This window comes from Fundulus heteroclitus, chromosome 2 (genome assembly GCF_011125445.2).
Source record: "Fundulus heteroclitus isolate FHET01 chromosome 2, MU-UCD_Fhet_4.1, whole genome shotgun sequence".
NCBI lineage: Eukaryota > Metazoa > Chordata > Actinopteri > Cyprinodontiformes > Fundulidae > Fundulus > Fundulus heteroclitus.
In genome coordinates, this window is record NC_046362.1 from 39,912,332 (window position 1) to 39,925,928 (window position 13,597).

Sequence of the window (13,597 nt, forward strand, 5' to 3'; positions counted from 1 at the left end):
ATAAATCAGGAATAAATCAGAAATCTGATTTTTCTTTGCAGATGACACCAAGCTATCATCTCTAACTAAAACGTATGATACCACTTTGGTGCCGTCGCTGAAAGCCTAGATCTACAACAGGCATGATTGGAGGCAAAGGGCTCCAAATGAGGCCAAAGTGTCTGCTGAACTGAGCCCATATCTCCGTAAGTATTTAAACAATGATTTCTAAGCTGTAGGACAAAAAGGTATCATGTAGGCAAATCCTCAGTCATCCAGCAGCAAACAGGCTTAAATCGGAGGCAGCAGCTCTGAAAACGAGTCGACACCGATCCAGGAGTCTGGAGGACGGCTCTGAGCAACCTGCAGGTGGAGCGCTGCGATTCAATGTGCCGCGCCATTAATAAGAATTAAACTTTATTAGAAATTCACTCCTGCATCTTAACCCATCCCCGTGGGGAGCAGTGGGCTGCTGCTGTGCGGCGCCTGGGGAATATTCTGGGGTTAAGGGTCTTGCTCAGGGACCCAGAGTGGCAGTCTGTGGGAGTTGAACCCAGAACCTCCGGGACCCAAGCTCAATGCTCACTAGGCCACCACTAATGCGCCACTCGCGGAGTTTTCAACCTCAGAAGAAATACCAAGCATTAAAAATCTAAAACCCTGTTTGAAAAAAACTTACAGAATAAAGTAAAATATGTAGGACAAATGTAGCAGATAGTATTTACATAAAATGCAGCTTGTGCTGAAACAGTCTGGAGGTTTATTTGATTGTCAGAAGACGTGTTTCTGCTCTGCTTGCTTCGTTATGACAACAGCCTCACTTATGACAACGCTGTGCTTATAGACAACATCGACTATTAAATGACTGAGTTACAATCTAGTCAACATAAAGTTCTTTATTTCAAGCTAAATTATTTATTACCTAATATGGGAACACCTGAGTAGCAACTTGTTTTGTGAGCTTATTTGCTCTCAGTCCTTTTTCCTAAATTTGAAGTGGAAATAAAACTTTTTTTTGTCGGATTCATCGATTAATCATAAAAATAAATCGACCCATTAATCGATTATTAAAATAATCGCTAGTTGCAGCCCTAAATTGTATGCAGACAGATTTTTATGCCACTAAAAAAGGAAAATAGACTGCAAATAAATGACGTGAATGCACTGCAGAAATCCAGTCATGGATGAGAATAAATTTCTTACAGCAGAGGAATAAGAAGGCTGAGGTCAGGTTTGTTGATCAGTGTTGATCTCTGACGTTTAAGTCAGTTTCTGACACTGACTGCTGCAGACCTGAATGTAAAGACTTGAGAATAATCTTGATGCTCAGATTTAATCTGCGGTCCGGTCCGGGTTTTTCCAACGGAGACAGCTGACCAGAGGAAAACACTGCCGTCACGACATCATTTAGAGATTTTAATCCACGCTTTTATTACGACTTTCTTAGATTCCTGCACAGCACCTGGTTCTGGGCTGAATAAAACGGGAATGCTGCGGGTTTAAAATGCTGCTGCTCTTCTTTTAACAGCGATCAGAAAACAATAAATGTAGAATCTGACCCAATCTGTGTAATATAATTAAATTTGACTTTGTAAAGAGCCTTGAGATGACATGTTTCATGAACTGGCGCTATATAAATAAAATTTAATTGAAGAGCACATTTCTCCAGCTTTAACAGCAACTCATTGGTTCAGGTTGGTTGAAATATTATTTAATTGGTTTTTAAATGTCTTTGCGGTCCCTAGTATGTGTCAGACTGGCGGATCAGTTTTTATTAGAGGTAACAACACTTTCTCTGTAATTCACCACAACTCTGGATTAACTAGCTTTACATGTCAGGCAGGTCAACTCATTTTCTGTTTTTAAATCTTCTCTTAAAACACATTTTTGCTTCTTGGTTTTTTTAATCCAGGGTCAGATGTTAGCTTTTGAAGTTTTTATTGCTTGTTTTTGTGCTTTTTATTTGACCTTTTACTGTATTTGTCTTTAACTTTTTAGTCACTTTTGAATTACTAGTTTCTAGAGTGTACAAAACACTTTAGCCAACTGAAATGTAATTTAATGTGTGATATAAATACAGTTCAATTGACGATATTATAGTTATTAGTTTTTAAAAGGAGGGGAAAATATATGGGTTGAAAGCAGAAGTTCTTTAAAAACAGTTCAACAACATAATTCAATTTTATTTATATAGCGCCAAATCATGAAACATGTCATCTCAAGGCACTTTACAAATACAATCTTTTATTTTGTTTTGCTGACTTTAATAAGAAAAGTATCACAGTTGACTATAAAGGCAGACTCTGGATAATCAGATTAGATGCCGGCAAAGAAAACATCCTGGTTAGCATTAATCTATGGGTTGGTTTATCAGTGCAGGTCTGTATAACGTCACGCTGCTCCATCACCCAGGACCCGCTCCGCCTCCGTTCTGCTCTTCCAGACCCAAAACCTTCGTTACTTTTACGCCGCCAGCTTTGTCGTCTCAGCCTCCGCGATCACCAGGCGCCTCTAAGTGCGTAATTAAACACGCTGTAGGCTGAGCTGCAGCTGTTCCCTGAAAAGATGTTTTATGTTGGTGCTCAAAGAGACGGAGAGGCAGAGACTCCATCCTGCGCCGCCTTTAGCCCACTAGCTATGGTCTTAAAGGCAAAGCCTACAAGAGATGCAGAACTTTGAGGTACTGAAACTCCAAGAAGAGAATAGGTGCAACTTTTCAAGCGCTGCGCCTCACTGGTTCCTAAATGGCAGCAGAACAAACCAGTGCAGAGCATCTGCCTTCCCTTATCGCTGAAGCTTTGGTTCGTCCACCTTTCTTTCTCCATTCTCACGTCAACGAGACAGAGACTATGATCTAGACTGTAGGACCCTCCTTGTTTTGCTGTTGCTTTATAACGTTGCATATGAAACGTAGCGTAGTGAGCTATGAGTCGCAGACTGTGGAGGAATCAGGCAGGCCTACTCAACTTGCTGCTTTTAACATTTTAACTATTTGGTCTTGTGGTTCTATTGTTTTATTAGTGCTTCATATATTTATTGTATTTCTGCTTATTGTTTTTAATCAGTGATGAACTGTGCTGCTTTTAAAGTGCTTTATAAATAAAGTTGTATTGTAGTTCTGGTTTAAGACTGAACCAAACGATGGGCAGAGAACTGTAAATGTTTCATTGCGTAGGCCACCAGTGAACACTGAATATTGAGCCAGGAACTTTCAGAATGATGCAATCAGAGAGTAATAAGTATCACCTGTGTAGCATGTAGTCCAACGTCAGGATGTAGTATTTGTGCAGATAGTACACCACCTCCAGTTTTGGATGCTGCTAACACACAACACACCCCCAGTTACTGCTGAGGTTTATCAAGTTTATTACAGAAACGTCGCTTTCCTTCCAGCATCACGGTGATGGGAAGAGTGCAAACTCAACAGCTTTACACACAATTATTTATTATCATGACCCAAATTCCTGTTTTCAGTTTCTAATGTTTCACAGAAAGAAGCAAAAGGCAGATAAGCAAAAAGAAAACAGTTTCTGGTGGCGCTTTGATCTTGGTTTTAACATCATTTTATTCCTAAACGGTTTGGGACATTTAGTCTTTCTAAAGAAGTACTCAGATATCAGAGATAAGAAGCGATTTTAAAGCGTTAGCACCTGATGTCTGCAGTACTCCATCCAGAGCCGCTTGGGGCAAAGGACAGTTTGAGAAAGCAGCTCCTTGGTGGACTGCAGCAGAACACACAGCTGGACCTGCAGAGAGGAAGGAGGAAGTCAGAACATCTGCAGCGCCGCAGCCAGCGTTCTGATTAGCATTTAGCATTTATTAGCATTTAGCTTTTATTAGCATTTATTAGCATTTAGTTTCCTTCATTAGGAAGATGAAGGCGCCGTCTTCCTACAACCACAACACTTCAGCTTTAGAAGAACAACAGCTGATCTCCTAAAGTTTGCAGCTTTGAATCGATCCGACAGATTCTCACTCTCTGAGAAGACGTGAACATCTCTCTCCATCGCTCCTCCTCCTCCTCTTCCTCCTTCTCCTTCTCCTCCTCCTCCTCCTCCCGTTCAGTGATCTCCATCAGTCGCTCCAACACCGTCTGCACCGACAACGCTCCTACAGAGACGCCCAGCCGAGCCGCCTGACGCCTCAGACCGCTGCCTGCACCACAGAGGGAGGGTTTGAAACCATGGGGAGGGGGGGAGGAAGGAAGGAAGGAAGGGAGGGAGGGAGGGAGGAAGGGAGGAAGGGAGGAAGGAAGGAAGGAAGGAAGGAAGGAAGGGAGGGAGGAAGGAAGGGAGGGAGGGAGGAAGGAAGGAAGGAAGGAAGGAAGGAACGCGGATGAAGGAGGGAATGGAAGGAAGGAAGGAAGGAAGGAAGGAGGAAGGAAGGAAGGAGAGGAAGGAGGGGAGGAAGGACGGAAGGAAGCGAAGGAAGGAAGGACACAGGAAGGATAGGGAGGACAGGAAGGCAAGGGAGGAAGGATGGGAAGGAAGGAAGGAAGGAAGGAAGGAAGCGAAGAGGAAGGGAAGGAAGGAAGGAAGGAAGGAAGGGAGGAAGGAAGGGAGGGGGGAGGAAGGAAGGAAGGAAGGAATGAAGGAGGGAGGGAGGGAGGGAGGAAGGGAGGGGGGAGGGAGGAAGGAAGGAAGGAAGGAAGGGAGGGAGGGAGGGAGGAAGGGAGGAAGGAAGGAAGGAAGGAGGAAGGGAGGAAGGAGGAAGGGAGGAAGGAAGGAAGGAAGGGAGGGAGGAAGGAAGGGAGGAAGGGAGGAAGGGAGGAAGGAAGGAAGGAAGGGAGGGAGGGAGGAAGGAAGGAAGGAAGGAAGGGAGGGAGGGAGGAAGGAAGGAGAGGAAGGAGGAAGGGAGGAAGGAAGGAAGGAAGGAGGAAGGGAGGGAGGGAGGAAGGAAGGAAGGGAGGGAGGAAGGAAGGGAGGAAGGAAGGAAGGAAGGGAGGAAGGAAGGAAGGAAGGAAGGGAGGAAGGAAGGAAGGAGGAAGGGAGGAAGGAAGGAAGGGAAGGAAGGGAGGGAGGGAAGGAAGGGAGGGAGGGAGGAAGGGAAGGAAGGAAGGAAGGGAGGGAGGGAGGAAGGAAGGAGGAAGGGAGGAAGGAAGGAAGGAAGGAGGAAGGGAGGGAGGGAGGAAGGGAGGAAGGAAGGAAGGGAGGGAGGGAGGGAGGAATGGAGGAAGGAAGGAAGGAAGGAGGAAGGGAGGAAGGAAGGAAGGAAGGGAGGGAGGAAGGAAGGGAGGGAGGGAGGAAGGGAGGAAGGGAGGAAGGAAGGAAGGAAGGAAGGGAGGAAGTCAAATAGAGTAACCAGCGCTAAGCGACCTAGCATAGAATCGTTTATTCTGGTCTGAGCGCAGCAACGATGGATGTGTTGAACATTTTAGAGACACCCACCCAGAAGCAATGCTGAGAGGCGGGGGGGGTTAGCATCGGATGCTGCCTGGTTCTGGTTCTGGTTCTGCTCTCCGTTCTCAGCACACAGCTTGTCACATGGGCCTGGGTTCTGAAAACATCAAGAGGAGAAACGGTCTGGGAGTCCAGCTGCCTCCTCGGCCATAAAGTTCTGCAGAGGCCCGCTAACGGACCGGCACCGAGGTGATGTGGATCCTGGACCCGACACGAAGCTGATTGGCTGAGGGGAAATCACTCACCTCCAGTTCCTGGAGCAGGCTGGACAGGTTCTGGTGCTGATCCAACAGCTGGATCGCTGCCTCCTGCAGCTGCTGACCATCTTCAAGCGTCGGCTTCTTTATCACACGGCCAGCTGGAACCAGCAGAAACAAGGAACATGTCTACGTGGGTTCTGATCCGACCCGTTTAACAGAGCCCAACATTCATGATGGTGGTTAGAAAGCGGCTGCAGCTGGACAGCAGTGGTCCACTCTGGTGTTAACACCAGCAGAAGAGGAGCTTCCATGTGTCTGGCACCGCAGGATGTTCTAGGCCAGGGATGGGCAACTGGCGGCCCGGGGGCCGCACACGGCCCTCGTCATCACTCAGTGCGGCCCGCGAATAGATCAATAATAATTTAATAATGAAAAAAAAAAAAAAACACAACAACTTGTAATTATACTTTTGACCGATAGGGGGCCGTACCCAAACAATAGCGGGCATGGGCCGCTTTGCAACAGCGAGGAAGAAAGTCAAGAGCCCTGGCCACTAGCAGTGGAATAAAGGGAAAACTTGACGAGAAAGTCACATTTTTCAGACAAAATGGGAAGAAGTACGGACATGGGGATTTTTTTTTGGTCTCTTGTCATTCACACACAACATAAACCGTGAGAGCCGACGTGAGTTTTGAAACTGCAAAGCTTTGTCTTAAGCGGACGATCAAACGTGCATCTACACAGCACAGTGCACAGACCAGTGTGATGCATTCGTGAGCGTCAGAAAGCTATGGTGCATTCAAGAGCATGGGACATTAGATTTTTCAGAATAAAAAGCTAACAGATGTGCATAATCAAAAAGTAACAGAAATACAATTATAGAGCATTCAGTATTGTAAGAAAGCCACACAGTTTCTGGATAGATACATTATTGTATGAGTTAAGTTCTGTTCCGTTTTATGCCTCTTTCCTTGTAAATTTGAAATGACCCATGCTCCTGAATGCATTGATATGGAGTTTAAATTCCTTTTTTGCAATTTTTTTTTAAAGCAAACGGTTTGTCTTTTGCTTAAGGACATATTAAAATGCATTTATATGCAGAAAATAGTTATATGTTGGTGCAGTAAACATACAGATATAAATTCATCTAAAATTTGTTCTTATTGAGAATAATTTGTAGCGTCTTTAATATCCAAATATTTGAAGTGCGTGGTCAAGTGGCCCTCCAATGGACGTGCTGAAAAAAATGTGGCCCTGTTTATCATGGAAGTTGCCCATCCCTGTTCTAGGCCGAGCAGGTTCACCATCAACAGAACATCCAGCATCATGGAGACCCAGGAACCCAGCAGGAGGTTCTGGTCCAGTTCTCAGCAGGTCAGGTTCTACAGAACCTCCCAGAGCTCTGATCATCATGTGGACCTGGAGAGAGGATGGACCACCTGCAGACCTACCAGGACATGGACGTCCACCTGGACTGACAGGCTGGACCAGGAGAGCATTGATCAGAGAAGCAGGAGGACCATGGTGGCTCTGGAGGAGCTGCAGAGACCAGCAGCTCAGGTGGAGGTTAACCAGGAGGACCATGGTGGCTCTGGAGGAGCTGCAGAGATCCACGGCTCAGGTGGAGGTTAACCAGGAGGACCATGGTGGCTCTGGAGGAGCTGCAGAGATCCACGGCTCAGGTGGAGGTTAACCAGGAGGACCATGGTGGCTCTGGAGGAGCTGCAGAGATCCACGGCTCAGGTGGAGGTTAACCAGGAGGACCATGGAGGCTCTGGAGGTCCACCTGGACTGACAGTGATGATGTCAGTAACGTTGGGTCCAACGCTTGGGGATTCTCTGCCTCCTCCTCCCTCTGCAGAGCTTCCCTGGGAGATGAGAGCGGAGCAGCTTTGTTCTGGTCCATCAGAACCGACTGCAGCTTTGTTCTGGTCCATCAGAACCGACTGCAGCTTTGTTCTGGTCCATCAGAACCGACTGCAGCTTTGTTCTGGTTTGAATGTAGCGGCTAATTGTGAACACAGCAACTTCCTGCTTATAGAAGGCATTTAGTTGTTTTCTGTTGGACCCTGAAACTTTTCAGCGTGATCAACAGCTCATTGTGACGGCGCTGCAAACCTTCATCGTGGCTTCGTTTCAGCGCTGGGGAAAAATGTGATCTTTGCTCCAAGCACTCAAGACACGGAAAATAAAGTTATATTAATATGGTAATAACTGTAGAGTTTATAAGGACGATGGATAAGTTCTTACTTCTATATTTTAATCAGGATAATTGGATGAAGGATATTAATGGCTATAATAGGCGATATAAACATAAAACAAAATCATAGCACCATGTCTGTAAACGTTTAAATTCACATATCACCTAGACTTTGCTTTTAGAATCACAGGTTTATTTGCCAGGTTAAAGTTTTTTTATGGAGATTAGCATTTAAGGAATAAGTGCGACTTTGTTTTATGATGATGAGCAGGTGACTTCATCCAGGAGAGAAACAGATGAGCTAAGAGACGGTGTGTGATATGTAGGAGAACATGAAGGTTCTGGATGGTTCCCTCCTCAGAGCTCACCAGAACCCAGGGCCAGATGTGTGATATGTAGGAGAACATGAAGGTTCTGGGTGGTTCCCTCCTCAGAGCTCACCAGAACCCAGGGCCAGATGTGTGATATGTAGGAGAACATGAAGGTTCTGGGTGGTTCCCTCCTCAGAGCTCACCAGAACCCGGGGCCAGATGTGTGATATGTAGGAGAACATGAAGGTTCTGGGTGGTTCCCTCCTCAGAGCTCACCAGAACCCAGGGCCAGATGTGTGATATGTAGGAGAACATGAAGGTTCTGGGTGGTTCCCTCCTCAGAGCTCACCAGAACCCAGGGCCAGATGTGTGATATGTAGGAGAACAGGAAGGTTCTGGGTGGTTCCCTCCTCAGAGCTCACCAGAACCCAGGGCCAGATGTGTGATATGTAGGAGAACATGAAGGTTCTGGGTGGTTCCCTCCTCAGAGCTCACCAGAACCCAGGGCCAGATGTGTGATATGTAGGAGAACATGAAGGTTCTGGGTGGTTCCCTCCTCAGAGCTCACCAGAACCCAGGGCCATGTGTGTGATATGTAGGAGAACATGAAGGTTCTGGGTGGTTCCCTCCTCAGAGCTCACCAGAACCCGGGGCCAGATGTGTGATATGTAGGAGAACATGAAGGTTCTGGGTGGTTCCCTCCTCAGAGCTCACCAGAACCCAGGGCCAGATGTGTGATATGTAGGAGAACATGAAGGTTCTGGGTGGTTCCCTCCTCAGAGCTCACCAGAACCCAGGGCCAGATGTGTGATATGTAGGAGAACAGGAAGGTTCTGGGTGGTTCCCTCCTCAGAGCTCACCAGAACCCAGGGCCAGATGTGTGATATGTAGGAGAACATGAAGGTTCTGGGTGGTTCCCTCCTCAGAGCTCACCAGAACCCAGGGCCAGATGTGTGATATGTAGGAGAACATGAAGGTTCTGGGTGGTTCTCTCCTCAGAGCTCGGACTGAACGGGAGGCAGACGCCGCTGCGGAGCGCCGAGACCCAAAATAAACCAGAAGTTAACTAGAAGTTAACTTCTAGTTAACTTCTAGTTAACTAGAAGCAGAGAATGTCTGCCAACAGCAGCCATATAGGAAAATAACTGGATATTTACTGGTGTGTTAAAATTACAACCTGCTTCACAACAACTGCCACTTTAATCAGAGAGCTCCGCTATGGTGAATAAATAGAGTCTCATGCTAAGCGTCAGCACGTGTTTTTATTCTTATCTATTAATTTTATTTATGTATTTATTGGACCATGAGTCCGGAATAAAGTTTATCTTAAAGTTTATCCTCATATAGCTCAGCGAGCCGTTAACTCACCCAGGAGGCCGCTGACGGTCCGCTTCTGCGACACCGACCCACCGGAGGACCTCAGAGACATTTCTGCCGTCGCTAGTACCATAAACATAAATATATATATAAATAGAAATATATATAGACACAAATATTATGTCTATGGCTAGGACGCTTCGTTTCTGCTCAACAGGACGCGGCCATCTTTGTTTGGCTTCTTCTTCTTCTTCTTTCCTTTAACTGGCGGATCGCAAACAACTTATAGGTGCTTACCGCCACCTACTGTACAAGAGTGTGTAGCTTTAAAGTTTCACCTACTATATTCTATTTTTTAATTTTGTGTTATGTAAAAATAAAAACAATGCTTTATTAATTACCCTAATTTCCTCCCTATCTCCATCTGTCCCTAATATTCCTTTAATACTCCATTCTCTCCTTTTTTCCCTAATTACTTTTCCCCTCCTCTCATATTTATAGCAACTCATCAAAACATAATCCACATTTTCTTTTTCTGCACAACCCCCACATATATCATTATTCCTCTTCCCTAGCATAAACAAAAACTCGTTCAAGTATGTGTGTCCAGTTCTCAGTCTAGTGAAAATTATATCTTCCCTTCTGCTTCTTTCTCCATAATTTTTAAGTATTACAGATTTTTGAACTCTATATAATCTTCTTCCTTTCTCATCGTCATCCCATATTTTTTGCCATCTCTATGTTTCTTTCTTTTTAATTATTGATTTACCTCCCCCTTTCCCAAATGGAATCTGAACTGTAATCTGCTTTCCTATAACCTTTTTAACTAGCTTATCTGCTGTTTCCTTTCCTCTCACCCCTTCATGTGTCCAACAGAACTGAACGTCTATTCTACATCTAAATAACCTAAATAAACTCTGATGAAATTCTGAGACAAGGTCTTTCCTATAGTTTCCTTCTGAGTGAATGCTTTCTATTGCAGCTTTTGAATCTGTGCATATCACCACCCTGTCTGGTCTAACCTCCTCCATCCACTGTAAACTAATAATAATTGCAACCATTTCTGCTGTGTATGCAGACAGAAGGTCTGTTAATCTTTTACAAATACATATATTAAACTCTGGAATGTATATCCCTATTCCCACATTTCCCTTTGACTTTTCTGAACCATCTGTGTACATTTTTAAATTACTATAATACAATTGTATAATATATAAGCTAGTTTTAACCCCAACTACGTTATGTTTCCATTCTGTTTTAATTTCATGTATTTTCAAGTCAGCTTTTGTTTCTGGAAACAACCATGGTGGCACAGCACTAATTGGGTTATTATTAGAGAATGTCTTATCATCTAACTCATATATTTTTGCCCATTAATTTCCAGTCCAGCCAAAGCCCTTTCTTGTAAATTTGGAATATTCCCAACAGTTCTTTATTATGCCTGCTGCTGGTTTTTCTTAACTACTGCTTTTAATTCTGATCCAGTATGAAAATGATATTTTGACCCGTCTGATTTCTAAAGGAGTTTCTCCAGCCTCTACTAAAAGAGCATTGATGGGTGTAGTCTTAGTTACTCCAGTAACTATTTGTAATGCCCTGTATTGCAATTTATCTGCTTTTTGTAATGTTGATTTTGCTGCTGCTCCATATACCATACATCCACAATCTATTGCTGATCTCATAAGTGCCCTGTAAATATTCAGTAGTGACTGCTTATCAGCCCCCCAATAATTCCAAGCCACGACTTTCATGAGGTTTATAATTTTCTTGCATTTTGTTTCTAACTGCTGAATATGCATTTTCCATGTATATGAACTATCTAGCCATAATCCTAAATATTTTAATTCTGCTACTCTTTTTATAGACTGATCATATAATTTTATTTCTCCTATATCAATATTTCTTTCATTACTGAAAATCATAGAATAAGATTTACTTACTGACAATTTGAATCCCCAATCATATGAGCTTTTTTCTATTTTATTAACTGCTCTCTTTATATTTTCTACTACATGCAAGACATTCCTTCCCCTCATCCATATGGCTCCATCATCTGCATAAAGTGCTGATTTAATGCATTCATCTAGGTTTAAAAATATATCAATAATCATAATGTTAAATAGTACAGGACTAATTACACTCCCTTGAGGAGTGCCGTTTTCTACTTTAAAATCTCTTGAATATTCATTCCTAACTTTAACTCTTATTTTCATATCTGTAAAGAACTTGGGGGGGTCGTAGCCTAGTGGTTAGAGCAGTGTGCTTGCGCTCTGAGAAGGATGTAAGTACCCGGTTCAATCCCCACTGCCTGCTCTCTGGGTCCCTGAGCAAGACCATTAACCCGCCGATTGCTCCCCAGACGCCGCACATGGCAGCCCACTGCTCCCCAAGGGGACGGGTTAAAAGCAGAGAACACATTTTGTTGCTTTGTACTTGTGACAGTGTAATGACAATAGAGTTAAATTCTATTCTATTCTAAACTTGCTATCTCAGTGACAGTCTAGGTCCACAACCCAGAGGCTGATGGTTTTCTAGAAATGGTGGAATATGTGGCTCCAGTGTCCACTAAAAGTTCATGCAGTCATTTCCCACTTTCGCTGGCAAGCCTCCTCCTTGGAGTGAATTAAACTGAGGTGACACCTTCTGGGTTGAAGGTGTCACCTGTTCACTTTTTGTTCATGTTTGTTTGTTTTGCCTTGCTTCCAGGAACTGCAATTTTAGTAGTTGATCTTGTAATTCCTCTTTTTCTTGCTTTCTCTTCCTCTCCCCATCTTCAGCCACATGAAAATGGTTTACCAAATGTTTTTCCCAGCGAGCATATTCTCAACCAGGCATATCAGGATTTAGTTTCATCAGCTGTGATACCGAAGAGGGTACACCTATTAACACTATTTCTCTAAATAATTCACCCAGATTGGACCCATCTTCTCTAGGACTCACACCTGTGTGTTTGATCCATTTTTCTGCTGCCTGAGTTACGTATTCCTGCGGATGCTGTTGTGAGTCCCAGTAAAACTTAGGAACCGCTGCCGGGGTGGATAAGGGAAAATGCTCAGTAACTGCATCCTGCAAGTAAGTAATTACTAAAGACAATAAAGTTTAATCTGGCATGTGGAACGTTCAAGCATCATTTTCAACATCAGCTGCAGCAGAAACGGGTACACAACGTCACAGAATGGCTCTAAAATCACCCAGGGCCAGTTTTGTGCCTTTGGTCAAATTATCCGATTCAGCCAGTCACAATCTAGCAGCAGCAGCAATGATGGGCAGCTTATCCACCAGGGGTTGCACATCACCAAATGAATAAGGAACATATTTCTCTGCTCCTAAATTACTTTGTAAGGGCATCTGCGCTTTAGTGGGACTTTAAGAACGTGTTTGCATCAGATACTTTGGGATCTGTTCTTTAAATCTCTCCTCGTATGTTCTGTTCAAGCTCATTTCTGCCGCTCTGCAAATTTAACTTCTCTAATAAAACAATTCAAACCATTAACATCCGTCATAAATTCTTCAACATCAGCTGCTCCATCTGAGGACCAACGTATGACTAGGTGTAGTGCTGATAAAATCTAACAAATCATCAGGGTTGTCTTCTTGCCAATCACCTTCAAGCTCCATTTTAACTTTAACTTTTGGTTCTGCTGACTGGTGGTTGCCAGACCTAGAGTCAGTAGAAGTTGTTAATGGGCTAATTCCTGATTTATGTCTGCTGTCTGGTGTGTTATATCTAAACATAAAGAAGGACTGGCCCTGGAGGGCTCCTCACCATGCGGTCCTCAGCCTTCGTCATGGGGGGGGGGAGATGCATCCACTGCCAGAGACCAATCCCCACCTGTCATCAGGTTGGGGCTGTAGGTGGAGTAAAACACGGCGTGTATTGTTGGTGGGTGTTCTCTAGTAATGTGTTGTTCCTGGGGGTGAAGCCAGGACCTGATTCTACCGTTAACTCTCCACCCAACACGTCCAGCGCTGGATAAAGTCTGATGGGGGCCGTGTTTGAGATGTATAGGGTGGAGATGTGTCTTGTGGTGTGGGGAAATTTTCAGTTTTTTCTTTTTCTGTTGTCTCAAAAAAAATTAATTATCTGCCAACAGCTTTTCCCAACTTCTAACCTCTCTCTTACTTTTAATTTACTGTTTTACTAAAAAGTGCTCCAACCGTTTTTCCCCTGATGTAACTGCCTGCACCACC

At 44.2% G+C, this 13,597-nt stretch overlaps 1 protein-coding gene across 3 annotated transcripts in view; it reads right to left on the reverse strand.

Annotated features, from left to right (window-relative positions):
- LOC105931454 (FA complementation group A) overlaps nucleotides 1-9,654 on the reverse strand; it is a 45,456-nt gene extending 35,802 nt beyond the window's left edge. The window contains exons 1-7 of one of the 3 annotated variants that reach the window (XM_036127200.1): nucleotides 9,458-9,654; nucleotides 5,624-5,736; nucleotides 5,367-5,475; nucleotides 4,031-4,134; nucleotides 3,956-4,000; nucleotides 3,630-3,725; nucleotides 3,226-3,296 (exon numbers count right to left, since the gene is read on the reverse strand). In XM_036127200.1, the coding sequence (XP_035983093.1) occupies nucleotides 3,226-3,296; nucleotides 3,630-3,725; nucleotides 3,956-4,000; nucleotides 4,031-4,134; nucleotides 5,367-5,475; nucleotides 5,624-5,736; nucleotides 9,458-9,545 (626 nt within the window). In that variant the 5' untranslated portion in view covers nucleotides 9,546-9,654. Of the gene's footprint in view, nucleotides 1-3,225; nucleotides 3,300-3,629; nucleotides 3,726-3,955; nucleotides 4,001-4,030; nucleotides 4,135-5,366; nucleotides 5,476-5,623; nucleotides 5,737-9,457 lie in introns of all 3 variants that reach the window. The other 2 variants (XM_036127193.1, XM_036127205.1) reach the window with 2 other exon arrangements.
- Nucleotides 9,655-13,597: the final 3,943 nt, after the last annotated feature.